Below are 16964 nucleotides of genomic sequence, written 5' to 3'. Positions count from 1 at the left end.
GCACATTGGGCTCCTGAACTCTGGGTCCAGCTTGGGGATCTTGCCTCTTTCAACCAAAGACAGTCAGAGAAAGAAAAGACCACCTTAGCACCTCTTTCCACAGCCATTTTCATTTCCATTTGAAAACTGGGATTTGGTTTTCTGGGCCTGTCTCAGATTGAGCCAACTGGAAAATCCTAAGTGGACCAAAACTCCCTGTCTTCCTCATCTACACACACACACACACACACACACACACACACACACACACACACATATATATAATTAATCAATCCAAAAGCATGAATGGTTGGGGGGCCTGGCTGGCTCTATCAATGAAGCATGTAGCTCTAGATCTTGGGATTATGAGTTCAAGCCCTGCATTGGATGCAGAGATTACTTAAAAATAAAATCTTGTAAAAAATAAAAATTTTTAAAAGCATGAATGGGATTGTGTTAGAAATGAGGACAAGAAAGTTGAACATGCCCATCACCTTACCAGGCAGAACATCTCCCTCTTAGATTCCAGTATCGAGTCCTACATTATGCCTAGGAATAGAAATATGGGGAAAACATGGTACTTGCCCTCCTCAATTTTGGCATCATAGAAGACATCATATTAGCTGATCTCTTCAGTATGGTGGATGGCATAATAGAAGGTATGTGTAAGAGGGTTGTGGGAGCAAGAAGCTAGACATCTGGCTATCTTGGAAGTTCAGGAAAAGTTTCTCAGAGAAAATGAAACCTGATTAGAGCATAGAAAAATGAGTAGGAGTTGGCAAGATGAAGACCTGAAATATGTTACTGTCAGAAGAAAGGCCAGAGACGTGCAGGAAAGCACTCAGAAATTGGAGATTAAGACAGGGTCAGGTCCAGGCAGCTCTTCCTGCCCATGGGTCCTGCCACTGTGCTTTAACAAAAACAAAAACAAACAAAAAAAAGACAGGGCCAGGTGCTGAAAGTTTTGTATGTCAGGCTAGGGAGTTTAGCCTTTAACCTGAAAATCAGGAGCCATTTCAGGATTTTAAGCAGAGACATGACTGGTCTGATTCCTTTAAGGAGCATACTATGTTATAGGGCTAGGGCCCTCAGGGTCACCCAACCTACCCAGCCTCACTCCACATGTTCCTTGGGACATCTGTCCTGTTCTTGCAACTCCCTAGCTAGCAATCACCAAGGCCATACCTTGCCCACAGGATTTAACTTGGTATCACCAGGGAGATGCTAGCCCTCTTAAAGCTGGGAGAGCATAACCAGGGCAAAGCCAAGGGTGCAGACTAACAGGTGAACGAACCACCCAGACCTGAGTGCCCAGCCTAAGTCCTGACAGGAAAAGTTTCCTTTAATTCTGAGGGGTAGGCGGGAGTAGGGGGGTGTGATAGTTATTTGTCCAAGGTCACTAGGTCATGGTGGCAGGGTTAGAATGTTGGTAGCAGGGTTAGAATGACTCTTTGGTTTGCCTCATTGGAAACCCTGCTTTGTCCATGAAGCTGCCTTACTTGGAAGAGAAGAAAGGTGCGGGGAGAGGGTGGGAGACAGCCGAGAAGAGAAAGAAAGATGTGAAGAAAAAGAGCACAGAAAAAGATACATTAGTCTTTCAAAGTGACAGGAGGGAGGAGAGGGACAAACAGCAAGAGCAAGCGGCGGAAGAGAAAGAAGAGGAAAGAAAGGCAAGATGTGGGAGGACTGGAGCAGAGACAAAAGCGCGAAGAGACAGACAGCGACAAGTGGAGAAAATCTTCGAAACGTGAGCGGCAACAAAGCGTTGAAACCCGGTGGCCTCTCCCGGACGGTGCTTCCTCCCACCAGGCGCCCCGGCTGCCCTATCCCCAGGCACCACTGCACATCGCTCAGAGTGGCGGCCTGGTCCCACTGCTCCGGGGCCACCAGGGCCACTATACTCTCGCCCTCTGGATACATGCTGGGCTCCGCCAGAGCGTTCTTGCTCTGCGAAGTTTCAGCCACGTGGGGAGGGGCGTGGCCCAGATGCTGAGGCGTGCCTTCGATTGGCCAAGAGGCGGGTTTCTTGGCGGCGCGCCGGCCGGACCCCACCCCCGAAGGCGGGGCCTGAAAATTCACAGCTGGAAAGGGTGGAGCCCGGGCGGCGCAGCTGGAAGGGGGCGGGGCCCGACGCTCCAGGCTTGCCGCGGCGGGCTGGGGGCGCCCTGGGCTGCCATAAAGTGAATGGGCGCCGGCGGGGGGTGGCAGTCCGCCGCGAGGCTCACTCTCTCTCTCTGCGAGTCCGAGAGCGCCGGAGCAGAGCGGCGGCCCGGGCGCAGGGGGGTGGCCCCCACCCCGGCCGGGTGCCCGGCCCCTGGCCCCTGCCTGCCCTCCAGACTGCCGCCGCCGCCGCCGCTGCCGGGAGTCTGCCTGTTGCAGGACTCACTGTGAGTGCTCGACCATGCGGGGACAGGGGCTCATGGGGCCTTGGGGCCACGACCGAACTTCGGGATCTCCAAAACAGGACCTGGGTGGCTGAACTGGGGAACGGTGCCTGGGAAACGGCTCTAGGCTGGGAGGGCATACTGCAGACCCGGGGCCGGACTTAGGAAAATGAAAACTCAGCGTCGGGACTCCGGGGACAGACAAGAGGGAGACTCAAGGGATCCAGAGGGAAGCTGGAGATACGAAGCCAGGACAGGAGCTCCGCGAAGCAAGGAGTAGAGTCGGGAAATCATTACCAGAAAGCGCCCTGGAATTCGGGGGCGCGGGGCAGGCAGCCAGGGAGCGAAAGGGGTTGCCGAGGCCCTGGCCAGCGGGGGGAGCTGGCGGCGGCCGCACAGCGTGAGGGCAGTTGGCCGCTCCGAAAGCCCCTCGCCCAGGGCTCAGTTTCTAGGGGCTGCGAGCAGGGGTGAGTCTGGTCGCACACGCTTCTCTTCCCCGCCGCTTCGCAGTTTGGATAGGAGCCGTTGTGGAAGCCTGGGAGCGACCGGGTCAGATGGCCGCTGTGCGGGCGGCAGGGCCGAAGCGGGGCAGCCCTAGTGAATAGGCGGCGGGGCTGGCATGTCGGGCTTGGGGTGTCAGGGTTCGGATGGGTCTCCGCCTGGAGCCGCATGGAATTGGACGGAATGTCCGCAGCGCGCGGGGCTCAGAGTGGACAGAATGTCCGGGGAGGCTAGATGGGTCTCTCCGGAGCAGGCGCTGTGTCCGGCAGAGGCGGACAGAATGTCCCTGGCCGAGTGGTATGTCTGTACCCGGCCGCGCCTTGTCCAGCTGCGTGTGCAGTGGGGTTCGCTGTGGTGGGTCGCCCCAAATGCCGACTCACACTTTGCAAACTACTTTCTGCTCCTAGGGGCTGCGGGATGGGGGTGAGAGGGTGCTGGGAGCACCCGAGTGAGAGTAAAGGCCTGGCCTTGGAGTGCGGTGGCGCTGGAGGACATTCCCTCTCCAACCCAGACTAGATCTGAGCATCACCGCGCACATCTAGAATCCAAATTTGAGGAGAGAAAGCCAATGGCAGGACGGCTAGTAGAAGACAAGCGAAGGGGGAAATGAACCACAAGGGCAACGGGAGGGTAAGGAGGAGTCCAAAACAAGCCTTGACAGCTTCAGTTTCCTCACAAACTCTCAGAGTCAGCCCCTAATTCCAATACAGCTGATCAGACAGCCCTGGATTCCTACCTGGTTGTCAGCAGGCTAAAGGCTCCTTCCAGGAGCCCAGGCCCAAAGAGAAAACTGCAGCCCTTTAGCAAAGCAAACCCTGTGGTTTTATTTCCCTCTTGGCTCTCTCAACCCCACCAATCCCAACACCACCCTGATGGCTGAGAGGAAGGAGGAAGGACACACATGGATACCAGACTCTGGGGTCAACATGGGGCCTAGCGGGCCCTCCAAGACTGGTTGGGAAGGATGTCTCAGCCCTACCCAACTGTCCCTTTTGTTTTCTCTGTAACTGGGAAAGAGCCCTGATTCCTTTGGACCCATACAGTGACCACCCACAGTGACCCCAACTCTTTAACCAGAGCCCAGTTAAGCTAAAGGAAACAGAGAAGAGAAGAGAGAACTTTCCCAGTCTGTGTAAGTGAGCCAAAAAACTGGGCTGGGGACTGAGTTTTCATGAGATAAATGCAAGCTGATGTATTTAGCAATCAGTAATCTAAACAAGTGGGTCTCAACCTCTCAACCTCCACCCATGAATGACATGTAATATGTATTCCCCACACTCTCACCTCCATTCTTCGGTTTTAAAGTTTGCTTATCACTGCCCCGGACATTGTTTTTCAACCTTTTTTTGGTCCTTGCCCCCGTTTGATAAATATAAAGTTATGCCCCAATTACTCTCACCATATTCTGATACATTTTTCAGGCACTTGTGCTCCCATCACCTTTGAAAAATCACTGAAATTATGGGTGAAATGAAAGTCTCTGAGTCAGGAAAGGAATAGGGAAGGCATTGCAGATGGTTCCCTGAAGACCTTAGCCCAAAGTTCTGCATTTGTCAAAAAGGCCAAAAAGCGATGGCATTATAATGAAGACGAGTGGAAACAAAAGACAGAACTTTCTCCCATCCTTGCATAAAACCATGTAGCTGAGTGCATGCCAAGTCACTGGCTTTTGGGGAGAATGTTATGGACCTAGAGAAGGGTCAGATAATGGTGCACAGAATGGGGAGTCAGGGGCTGCTAGAGAGAGCAAACTTCAAAGTTTAGGCCTCTGGAAGGTGAAATAAGATGGAAGTCCACAAATAATGGAAGGCCTAGATAAACAGATGTGTTTGCTCCCCAAATCCTGAAATGGGAGATGAGGGGGCCTCGTAGAACTGGAGGGATGCAAGCTCAAGATGAATAGGAAAACGTACCTTGGCACACAGTGGGCAGCAAACTTTCAGAGCTCCTTTCCAGAGAGGAGGTAGAGGCAGGAAGTGGAAATGGAATCCTTCGGGGCTTGGAAGGATCCGTGCATGTCAGAACCAAAAACAGCTGCTGGGGTAGAGGGGGCAAGGCATGGAAAGAGCTCAGACACTTGTTTTAGGAAAACTGGATTCTAAACTCTTCAATCTGTGTCACCTTGGACAAATTTATCTTCTTAGAGGTGAAATGAGGTTGGATATTCCTGCTTCCTGAGATGCTTGTAAGAGTTAAATGAAATAATGTCCTTGAAAACCCTTTGCAAATGGAGAAGCACCATAGAAGCGTTATTGCTCTTATTATGCCCAAACTGTGTAGGTCCCCTGTAACCCCAGAATCTTTGCTTGGAAGGATGGGGTCTCAAGTCTTAGAGAAGCCCAATAGCACCCCTGATCCAGACATAGGAAGATTCTCAATGACAGATGTGCCAGCCATTACCCCTGCTCCTCTCCAAGAAGAGTTATAGGGAGCTCCCCTAATGCTTAACTCCAAATATCCTGATCTGATCTCTGCCTGCCTCCTGATTAAGGATGTGAATATGGGCCTGGGACACAGGTCCAGGAGGGGAAAGGTGGGCAGGCTGGAGCTGAGCTGGGGATAGGCATGAGAGAAGGACAGAGCCACCCAAATCTTTTCTTCTCCATTCATTTCAAATGATGCATCCTAGAGTGTGGGGAGGAAGAAGGCAGCTAATCTGAAAGATCCATTAGGTCCTGAGCTTTGGGATTATCTGGAGTGTCTGCCCATGGTCATGGGCAGGGACCCATGATAAGGATGATGGGAACAGAAAGGGAAAAATGATAGACAGTGGGGGGAATGAAAACTGCTCTCAAAATTCTCCCTCCTCCTCCATTGTCCTCCTCAAGGCCTTCTTTACATTTTTTTCAGTTAAGTTCCCCCTTTCCCACCTTTCCCCTGCCCAATCCATTTTGCTCACCACAGCCAAATAAAGGTCCCAGAGATGCTGCTCTTATGTTTCTCCCCTGCCTACGAGCCTCCAGTGACTCCCACTGCTTGGAGTACTGCTTCTCAAAAGAGGAGGATGAGGAGAGCAGGCAGGGCAGGAGTAGAAGGGCTATGACGTTGCAGGCTAAATGTGGCCCATCTTCCTGGTGGGATGATGTCACTTGAAGATGCCACTTGAAGATGTGGAGAGAGAAAACTTTATTTTTTTTAAGATTTTTTATTTATTTATTTGACAGAGATCACAAGTAGGCAGAGAGGCAGGCAGAGAGAGAGGAGGAAGCAGGCTCCCCGCTGAGCAGAGAGCCTGATGCAGGGCTCAATCCCAGGACCCTGAGACCATGACCTGAGTCAAAGGCAGAGGCTTTAACCCACTGAGGAACCCAGGCACCCCAAGAAAACTTTATTTTTATATCAAAATAAATACACTTAAGCATGGAATAGAATACAAAACTTGCTTCAATTTTTAACATAAGGCTGGAGATTTCAAAGAAATTTCATACTGGTGGCAGCTGCTTGAGGTCATGCTCCCAGTTTCCCTGAGGGATGTTCTTTCTTACTGGTCTTGGGGGGGGGGGGGGTTGATGGAAAAGCTGGAGATGCTCTAGCTTAGACTTTATCAAACCACCCCATGCCCTTCCCTGGAGGCCCCCTCAACCTGACCTGTTTTCCTCTGATGCTCTCCCATTGCCCACACCGAGACCCTGGCCACGTTAGACTGCCTGTTGCCCTCAGAACCTGCCAGCTCATTCCCAGTAGTGCTCTATTATTTAGAAGCCTCTGCTCCATCTCTGCCTCCCCAGTTCCCAGCTCTACCATGTGCTACATTCTCTGAGCCCCATAACTTGATACCACCTTACATGGGCTTCCATCTCTTTGACCTCCCCCCAGTGTGAGAATTAGGCCTATTTAGCCCATCGTTGTCTATCCTGTTTGCCTCCCCAGACAGTAGGCTCCTAGAAATTAGGATCTGTGCCTTACCATCCTTAGGGATCTGTCCTAGCACCCAACACTTGCTGAAGGAAAGAAGGAAGGAAGGGGAATGGTGGGTGTGGGGGCCCATTTCTCTGATCCCTAATTTACCCCTTGCTAAATTAACTGCATCAAATCATCGCTGCCTCCGCTCGAGTCTTAGGATTTCCTCTTGGGTCTGTGACCTTTGTCTACAGCTGTCTGATTTGCTCGCATGTGCTCACGGCAGCTCAGCAGACCAGACAGGTTGGGTCCTCAGCATCCCTAATGAACTGAAGGGCCTTATTTCAGACCCAGGTTTCTAGCTGGGCTCCATGCTAGCTAAAGTCGCTGGTTTATATTCTATTACCAACTTGCTACTTGCTGAACTGAGCCACAGTGCCACCACAACTCTATCCCTTCCATCTTCCAGGATTTTCTCCCATCTCAGTGCTGGGGTACACCTCCTGTCCAGGCATCATCATTGCAACTGCTTGGGGGCTCTCTGGCTGCGGCCCCGATTTGCCCCTTTGGTGTCAGGGCGAAAGTGGATACATGTGGCTGTTGTCTTCTTGCCATGAGGTTGGGTCACTTGGAAACCATGACCTCCTCTCTCTGACCTCTCTAACCTGGGATAACCTGTGCTCTCCACTTTAATATATCTTGAATATTTTGTTCTCGCTGTGGTCCACAATAGGCTTCCTGTAATCCCAAGCTGTACTTCAGAATCAGAGCACACCTGCAGGTACTTTCTTCTTCCCAGGCTGGGACTTGTCACCCTGACAGTGTGGAGCATCGCCCATATATCCCTGGTAGGGTGTGTCAGGGAGGATGGAGGGGGGACCAGCAGCCCCTCCCAGAGCTGGACTCAGCACCCTCTTATCTCCTGACTCTCTCTGGTCCTGCCTGGTCTTTCCTACCAGCACCCAATCCCGCAGCTTCCAGACCTACTGCTTGTCCCTGTCCACCGAGTAAGGAGAAGCCCCTGGCCTCAGTCCCAACTTCCCAGCTTCCTGACCTCTAACAGTTTGGGGGAGCTTAATCCTCAGCCAGCCTGTCTCCAGCTCAGACAACAGCCTGGCGCCCCCAGCCTTTGCCTGGTTAGCCCACCCAGACACGAGTCTGCGGGAGGCCTGTGCCCCCGCTGTCTAGCTCTCTGTTGCCTGCCTGGCTGTGGTGCTCTTGCCTTTTCAGTTTCATAGGCAGGACTCTTCTCGGCCTCCACCCCTCTTTCCGCTAGTCCCACACTGGTCAAGAGCTTGAAGGTTTCCTTCTTCCCTTTACCAGTGGCTCTTGGCTTCAGTTACTCTGCCCATTTTGCTGTTACTTTATTGGCTGGGCCTTCCTTTATGTTCAGGGCAGAGTATTCACAACACACCTTTGCATCCCACTCTCAAATGCAGCATACTCGCCTTTTTTCACCAGAGGAAATCTTCACTGGGTGATACAGGGTCTCGGAAGGTAAACTCAAGCAAGGGCAGAAACAAGGATGAGATCTAATTTACCACTCTATCCTCAGTGCCTTACTCAATGCCCAGCTCATAGACGGCACCAAAGAGACATCTGTTCCATGAATGGCAGGGGGCAGGGAAGCAACTTGGATAGAGTTTTGTCCCCATTCATCTTTACATTATGGCTTTTTTTTTTTTTTTAACTTTCTAACAGTACTAGAGGTAGGTAGGGAAGGGAGTATGATCTCCATTTTAGAGATGACGAAATATGTCCAGAGCGGTAAAGTACTTTGCCAGGAACAAAGAGCTAGTAAGTTGGGGAGCCAGGACATGGACCCAGATCTTTTGTCCCCAAACCTAATTTCTTCTGGCTATTCCAGAATTTTTTCCTATGAGGGTCCTGGGCGGTTTCCACCCTCTACCTCCAAGCCATCCTCTTCCCTCAGACTTCTTCCCACCCAGGGAAACAGGCTCTCCTCAGCGGCCACTGAGTATAGACCACTCCCCTGGCCCCTTTGGCCTCCTCCTCCCCCACAGAGTCCTTAGTTCTGGGACTGAGATCTGAGGTTCAGAGGGGCCAGGAAGGGGGGGGAGTGGAGAGTAATGGCGAGCTCCAAAACAGCCAAGGCAGCTGTCCCTGTCACAGAGAGAGGAGACTGTGACGGTGTGGGTCTGTCTGCCTGAATGTGGGAGCGCATGTGTGGGAGAGTATGTGTTTGTATGCCTCTAGCTCCAAGTCCAAGTGCTTATTTTGTCTGAGTGGGGGCTCGTGTGTGTCTGCATGTGTGTCTGTCTGTCTCTAGAAATACACAGCCTGAACTCTGCTTTCTCGGCCTCATCTCTTACTCTGGCCCTTATCTCTCTTCACCCTGCCTCCTTCTGCTGCAATGGAGGGTGAAACGGAGACACAGGTATGGAATGCTGGGGGAAGGGGAGTTTGGAATACTGGAGTTCTGGAGCCAAGGCAGACTTTAGTTTAGTTTTCCCTACAGGTGAACTGAATCGTCCCTCTTTTCCCGGCGGTCTTGTTCCCATGGCCTCTGGAGAAGCCAGGGGGATAGCTTGCATTTTGAGAGCACCTTGGGTATAAAGTAAGAGGAGACTTCAGAGCCCCCCCCCCCCCCTTTCCAGCTCTCGGTTCTAAGCCTTTTGAGCTCTTTGGGAAGAACTACTAGTCAAGGCTGCCATAGGTCTCACCCAAGGGTATCTCCTTCTCTCAGACCCTCCCTGGGCCAGCCCCAAGCCTCTGACTCCTGACCTTAGACCTGGAAGGGGAGGGGAGCTGAGTATCCCCCACCCCTAGCCTGACTTCTCTCCTTCCCTGCTCCCTTCAGTCCTCCCTCTCCAACCCTCAGAAAAAGTCCAAGTCTAGACCCCACCCCTCTCCCTGCAAACAGAACAGGGAGTGACTGCTTCTCAACCTCCTGCCTTGACCTCTGTTGCACCCCCAATCTCGCTTGAGAGGTTGGGGGGACAGCTGTCCTCCTTCAGCTGGTTGACGGGTGCATTCCCATGTGCAAATACAGGCCGCTGCCCATCTGTGCCTCCCAGAGAGAGGCTCCTTATAAATTCAGAACAGCCAAGTGACACACATCTCAATCTAGGCTAATCCGCCACATTAATGCCACCCTGCACAGCCTGGATCAAGTCCCTGTTAATGGAGAGGCAGATGGACCCCTCCTACCCAGCTCTTCACCCCTGTTCCTCTGTCCCTAACCTCCTTTGGTTCTCCTCTGACCCAGAGGTGTCCGTCCAGACTTCCAGAGCCTCACTAGTGCCCCTTTCTCTTCCTCCCACAAGGGGGGGTGCTTGGGAGAGCCAGCAGGTAGGGGAACCCTTCTGGGAAGACTTGGAGAGGGACCTGGGCCATCTCCTGGGCCATGTCAAGCAAGGTTTGGGATAGGGAATACGGGTGGGAAGGTGGCTTTAAGAAGCTCACATTTGCTCCTGGGAGCGGGGAGGTAGGAGCGCTGGTGGAGGCTCTAGTAGGAGTGTGATGTGTGTCTGCACAGACACAGAGGCAGACGAGGCCAGGACGCCTAGGGATTTTCAAACTTGTTTTTGATCCTGGAACCCTTTCTTCAAATGCTATCTCTCTAGAAAGCATAAACAAAACAGGCCAAAGCAGGACTGCCCTGGTTGAAACAGACCCATGCAAGGCCAAGTTAGACTTCTATCCCTGAGGCTGGCCCCAAGTTCCAGTCCCTGAGAGGATTTCTGAGTAGGGCCCCCAGGAACACAATCTGAAAAAGCAAATGAAGAAAAGGCAGTAGCTTACGAGTTTCCCAGACCTGGTTCAGATCCCAGCTTCACCATGCACAAACTCTGTGAGCTTAGTGGTAACTTCAAGTCTGTTCCCTCACCTGAACAAGGGTGATATTTAAGATAGATGCATTCTTGTGAGGAGAGAAAGGCCCATAGTAAGTATTCATAAATAATAGCAGTGATTATCCATATGCAAGACATATTGGGCCTGGTTCAAAAATCAAATCTGTCCCACTGGAGAGTAACAGAGGTTTGGGCTATGTTCAGGTGTGATCAGCTGAGGGGCTGAGGGTGTGAGTTTGTGGGGATACTGGACATACATGTGAGAAGGAACTGAAGTTTTGGAGCATGTGGTGTGAAATAGCATGGTTTTCCTTAGTGGATTCAAGAAGTGTCTATTGCACACCAACTGGGCACCAGGCAGAGTTCTAGCTAGGTGCCCAGCCGTGAACAAAATACAGTCTGTGTGCATGTCTGTGCATAATGCCCCTGGGAATACCCCTTCTCCCCTTAGGCTGCTATTACCCTATTCTATCCTAGGGTACCCCACAGAGGGGTAGCTTTATGTCGGTAGCTGAGAAAGGGGCAGTGAACTTGAGGGGAAACACTACTGGGAACCGGTTAACTGCAAGATTTTATCCCCATCCACCTGACCTGTGTCTTGTCTCCTTCCAGAGTCCTCCCTCCATGGAGTTCAGCCTGCTCAGCGAGGCGGAGGCCCGGAGCCCGGCCCTCTCGCTGTCAGATGCGGGCACTCCCCACCCACCCCTCCCAGAACACAGCTGCAAGGGCCAAGAGCACAGCGGTGAGCGCACCCCCTACCGGGGGTAGGGGAGATAACAGTTCAATCCCTCCTGGGGGTGACATCTGGCCGTGGGGGAAGGCAGGTGGGAGTGAGCGGTCGGTGGAGGAGGTCCTGGAGCCGCAGAATCCGCGCAGGCCTGGGCACCCTGTGACCTGCCCCCACCTCGGCCCCCAGACTCGGAGAAGGCCTCGGCTTCGCTGCCTGGCGGCTCCCCCGAAGACGGCTCGCTGAAGAAGAAGCAGCGGCGGCAGCGCACCCACTTCACCAGCCAGCAGCTGCAGGAGCTGGAGGCGACCTTCCAGAGGAACCGCTACCCCGACATGAGCACGCGCGAAGAGATCGCGGTGTGGACCAACCTCACCGAGGCCCGCGTGCGGGTACGGCCCTCACAAACCTGAGCCCTCCCCTACACGCCTGCCCCTGCCCCCGCCCACCCGCCCACCTTCCCCCTCCAGCCCGGGCCTCCTTGTCAGCCGCAGCTCAGCGAGCGGCCCTGGAGCCCCCAGCCGGGGCTTCCGCCCTGATTGCATACCCTCGGCCCCACACCCGACGGGCCCCTGCCTCGGTCTGCCCCGCACAGCCTCCTTTGCGCCAGCCTCCGGCCTCTGCTCCGCCTCCATCCACCCTGTCGCTCCAGGCCGCTCGTTCCTTCTCCCCCAGCACTGTCTCCCGTGCTCTTCTTCACCCCTCTTTGACTCCATCCTACGTGCCCCCGCCCCAGACCCTATCGCCCTGACTCAGTCCTGTCGCCCACTCCTGTTCTCAGCACCAGGACTCGGTGCGCTCCTTCCACCCCCAGCCTGGCTGCCCCACTTCCGTTTCGTTTCTCCTCGGCACGGTCCCGGCCCGAAGTCCGGGCTCTGTGACCCAGCCGCAGCCGCGCGGACCCAAGCCGGCCCCGCGCCCGGCTCCGGCCCTGACAGCCTTTCTCCAACACCCGCAGGTGTGGTTCAAGAACCGGCGCGCCAAGTGGCGGAAGCGCGAGCGCAGTCAGCAGGCGGAGCTGTGCAAGGGCGGCTTCGCCGCGCCACTCGGGGGGCTGGTGCAGCCCTACGAGGAGGTGTACCCCGGCTACTCGTACGGCAATTGGCCACCCAAGGCGCTCGGCCCGCCGCTCGCCGCAAAGACCTTCCCGTTCGCCTTCAACTCGGTCAATGTGGGGCCTCTGACTTCGCAGCCCGTCTTCTCACCACCCAGCTCCATCGCCGCCTCCATGGTGCCCTCGGCCGCAGCCGCCCCGGGCGCCGTGCCAGGGCCCGGGGCTCTGCAGGGCCTGGGCGGGGGGCCCCCCGGGCTGGCTCCGGCCGCAGTGTCCTCCGGGGCAGTGTCCTGCCCTTACGCCTCGGCCGCTGCAGCCGCAGCGGCAGCCGCCTCCTCCCCCTACGTATATCGGGACCCGTGTAACTCGAGTCTGGCCAGCCTGAGGCTCAAGGCCAAACAGCACGCCTCTTTCAGCTATCCCGCCGTGCCCGGGCCGCCCCCGGCCGCCAACCTCAGTCCGTGCCAGTACGCCGTGGAACGGCCCGTATGAATGGCCCGGTCCGTCTACCATCCCCGAGGGCGGGGGCGAGAATTCACAGCCTCCCCCGACTGGGGTCGTCTTGACTGGCTTGCCCCTACCCCGGGGTCTGAGAGGAGTGCTGGGGCAGCTCGGGGAGGGGGGCGCGGCCAGCTCAGGAGAGAGACTACCCCCTGCCGACCCTGAGGGTGGACTGGGCCCTACACACAGTCCACACCCCTGGGACTAAGGCCAGGAACAGGGACCAGTTCCCCGGGGGCCAACTGACCCTTGGCCCACCCCGCCTTCTCCAGACTCCCCTCCCCCATTTTCAAAGATAAACGAAATAAACGTGCGCGGACTGCCAAAGGCCTGATGATTCAGAGTTGCGGTTGAGCTTCCGCCCCTCATGCTACCCCATATCTAACGGAGTGCACAGGAAAGAAGTGAGGCCCGGGCTTCTAGGGCTTCAGTCCCCTCTCAGCTCCCAGCACCGGGATGGGGCAGCTGGGAGATTTCTGGAGCAAAGTGGGGCACGTGCCCTGCGTATGAATATGTAAGTGTGGTTTAGGGACTAGCTACTTGGCTGGCGTTGGCCAAAGCTGGTGCTGCGGCGCCACCTCGTGGTCTCGTGGAGGATAACTGGAAGTTCTGGTCAGGAACCTTTACTTGCGGGTGTCAATTCTGCGACTTAGGAAGCTTATGACCTTAGATAAGTTACACCGCCTTCCTGCACCTGTTTCTCACTGTTCCTATGAGGGGCTTGGGTCTCTAATAGCAATAAAATTCTGGTCTGTAACAGACATTTATTAAGTGCCTACTAGGCCTAGAATTATTGTCTGCATGTGTGTGCCTCTCATCTTTCCACACACCTTCTTAGGCTTCTCAGTGTTCACCCTGCTGCCAGCAGCCCTCTCCCGTCACAGCAGTCCTCTTCCCCCACATCTCAAAACCCCAGAAGACTTGTTGAAATCTTTAATTTAAAAATGGAGCAAGAGGAAGATTTCTGGATAGAAATATAAATAACTCAGCTCTGGGGATCCTTCTCAGTTCTACCCCCATCCCAGGGCTTGCTTGGCCTTCACATTAAAAATGGAAACATCAAAGTACTAGATTACACCCCACCCACGGCTGACACTTCTCTCCTGTTATAACTTCCTGCCACTTTGGGGCACAGATCCCATGGGAAAAACCAGGCAGGGAAGGCCTCCTAATTATTCTCCCAAACCTAAGACCAACTCCTTGGTGCCGTGGCAGAGAGAGAGAGAGACTGGGGCTCCTTTTTCTCCAGCTTTTCACTGGCTCTTGGTCTTGGCTTTGACCTTGGGCACTATGTAGGTTTGGTGGAAGAAATGGGCAAAGAGGATGAAATAGGTCGTATACAAGACAAGGGACCAGAAGCAGTGTTCCATTGTGGTGTGGCATCCCTGTTCCTGTCTCCAGATGTAAGTTAGGACGCCAACAGTTGCTCCCATAAACATCTGTAGGATCTGCAAGCTGGTGATGAGCATAGGTAACCATGTGGGGGACTTCAGTTTGGCAGCCCTCAGAGTGTAGTAGATGTACATGATGGCATGCACACCGTAGTTCATGGTCATGAACCAGCCTCCTGCAGACACCTTGCTCTTGTATCCAAAGCTCGTATACACTAGCACTGAGCTGTGGTGGTACCAGTGCACAAAGATGAGTGGTCGCTTACGCAGGATGATGAAGGCCGTGTCTCCTGGGAAATGGAGAGTCATAGCTGGCTTACCACCCAGTGTTGGGACCACCCTCCGTGATGGATATAGGGACATAGGGGGAATTCTCAGGGCATGGAGAAGGGTCTTTGTGGCAAATAATTTAAAGAGGGGCTTGGGTAAGAGGTGTTGTTAGGACCCAGGGGTGGGGAAGGGACTCTCCGTGTAATGGGAGAGGTAGGGGATCCCTGAGGAGGGATGCAGTTGACTGGGCATCAGAGAGACAAAGACTTGCCACTCACCAAGTTCAATAACCTTGCTGAGAACAAAGAGACCGGACCAGAATCCGATTACGGGAGTGCTGGCGAAGTTGGAGAAGCACAGAGTTTTCTTTAGGTTCCCCCTAAGTAGCAGGGTAGCCATATAGCCCCATGTCCTCAGTGCCCCCAGGATACTGAAATGGGACAGAGGAAAAGGGTATAAGGGTCATCCCAGACACCAATTCACCCTTCTCCCTTGGCCTGGCAGGTCACTGCCTCAAGCTCCACCATTTACCCCCTTCCAGCAGAATGGGTCACAGCTTCTGAGATCCTGGAGCCAGGATCCAACCAGTCATCTAGAGGAGATGAGGGCTGGGGAAGGACCATGGAATGCTGGAGGATGGGACTGAAAGTTGAGTTAGGGACAAGGGTTATTGGGATGGGTAGGAACCTGGGAGGGGATGGGGGATGAAATCTGGGAAGGAGGGGCTAGAGAAGATACTGGAAGGTATTGGAAGAGGGTGTTAGATGCTGAGAGCATTAGAGGCTGGAGAAAATTGTTAAAAGAACAGACTCCATGAGCACAAGTGGATTCATGAGAGAGAGAGCAGAGGTTGCCAGTATGGGGCCTGGGGAAGAAGGAAAGCAGGGTAATATGGGAAGAGGATGGAAGCTGGGGAAGGAGCTGCAGCTGAGGGAACGGGTTAGGGAGAGAGTTAGAGGGCAACTTGGGGCATTGACTCACTTGGGGTTTCCAGAAAGCTTTTAGGGATAGAATGAGGGTCTAGGGTCTACAGGATAGTCAGGGAGTGGAGATGGGGGGCGGGGGGGTCTTACCTGAAGATTGCAAGGCCGAGGGACCAAAGGATGAGAGGCCCTTGCAAGTTGAAGCCCTTCCGTGCCTTCATGTAGTTCTGCCCCACAAAGATGAGCAGCAGGTAGACCAGAGCTATGGGGAATGAGGTTGCCCTGGCAGGCAGAAGGCAGAAGGGATGGGCTTATGGATGGGTCCTGGTTAGAGGAATGCCCATCATCTCTCAGGTCAGTGCTCTGGGTTGGAGTCCCAACTCTGCCACTTACCAGCTGCGTGACTTTGGAAAAATAACATTCCCTGACAGTGTTAAGGTATATAAAATACCTAGCACAGGGTTGTGTCTGGGTTTCTGTGATTATTGCTCTCAGGGGAATTGTGAGTGGGTGACAACTACTGGGTCCATGTCTAGAACCAACCCAGGACTCTGGTGTTTAGAAGAATGTGGCAATAGTTTCTGCCTGTTTGGGTCATGGCAAATTGTCAGTCCACAAACTGACAAAAGTCAGTCCACAAACACCTCTGAGGAGCTTTAGGGCAAAGTCAAAGAGACTGGGGAAATACTGAAAGAGGTTCCCAACTGTGTCTCCTTTTCCACAGAGGGGGACAATGGAACATTTGGGGAACAATGTGATAATTGTGAAGGGCAGACTGTCCCTGGCACCAGCACTATGCCCACACACCTGCACACACAGCCACAAAGGATAGAGGAGAGTCATTCTAGAAGGTGGAGAGGAGGAGGAGTTCAGATCAACCCCTTCCTCAGAGATCATGTCTCACTCCCCTCTTTCCCTTCAGTTTCCATCTCCTACTTTCCTCAACCCATTTTCTTCCTTTCTCCCTCCCTTCCATCCTGTCTCTTCCTCTCTCATTCTTTCTTTCCTCCAGACTTAATCTCTGAGATGTCATGCTAACTGCACCTTGGACAACAGGGATGTGGAGACAGTACAGGGGAGCCCCACATCTTTGCTCTTTAAGAAAACCATAGCAGGAGTGCCTGGGTGGCCCAGTTGCTTAAGCATCTGCCTTCAGCTTGAGTCATGATCCCAGAATCCTGGGATCGAGTCCCACATCGGACTCCCTTCATCGAGGCGCCTGTTTTTCCCTCTCCCTCTGCCCCACCCCCTGTTCATGCAGTCTCTCTCTCTCAAATAAATAAATGAAATCTTAATTTAAAAAAAAAAAAAAGGAGGAGGAGGAAAAAAGAAAAGAGGAGGGGAAAAAAAAAAAAAAAGAAAACAAAACCAATTGCAGGCACCCAGTGTCTCCTCCCCCACCCCAACCCTCCCCAAATAGCAGTCGTTAAGGTCAGGACCTGGCACTGCCCTTCGCCTTCCCCAGGTCTCACCAGTACTCCTCCAAAAGGGGCCTCATGTCCCAGAACAGCTCAAAGTTGTAAGGCTCCAACATCTGCTCTGTTCCGTCCGAGGCATTCATGACGGTGCCCATTTAGTT

At 53.7% G+C, this 16964-nt stretch overlaps 2 protein-coding genes across 2 annotated transcripts; one reads left to right on the top strand and one right to left on the bottom strand.

Moving 5' to 3' along the window:
• Positions 1–2303: 2303 nt before the first annotated feature.
• Positions 2304–12792, top strand: PITX3 (paired like homeodomain 3). The gene is made up of 4 exons (XM_046027851.1): positions 2304–2366; positions 11132–11261; positions 11436–11638; positions 12205–12792. The coding sequence occupies exons 2-4, from the start codon at positions 11144–11146 to the stop codon at positions 12790–12792; spliced, it is 909 nt and encodes a 302-aa protein (XP_045883807.1). The 5' UTR covers positions 2304–2366; positions 11132–11143.
• A 1262-nt stretch (positions 12793–14054) lies between these two features.
• Positions 14055–16958, bottom strand: ELOVL3 (ELOVL fatty acid elongase 3). The gene is made up of 4 exons (XM_046026165.1): positions 16858–16958; positions 15536–15667; positions 14741–14892; positions 14055–14482 (listed from the first exon to the last, which is right to left on the bottom strand). Exons 1-4 carry the CDS (start codon positions 16956–16958, stop codon positions 14055–14057), a joined length of 813 nt encoding a protein of 270 aa, XP_045882121.1.
• Between the last annotated feature and the right edge of the window lie 6 nt (positions 16959–16964).

Source organism: Meles meles, chromosome 13 (genome assembly GCF_922984935.1).
Source record: "Meles meles chromosome 13, mMelMel3.1 paternal haplotype, whole genome shotgun sequence".
Taxonomy (NCBI): Eukaryota; Metazoa; Chordata; class Mammalia; order Carnivora; family Mustelidae; genus Meles; species Meles meles.
Note: the sequence above shows the minus strand (reverse complement) of the source record. Positions and strands in the feature narration are given on the sequence as shown.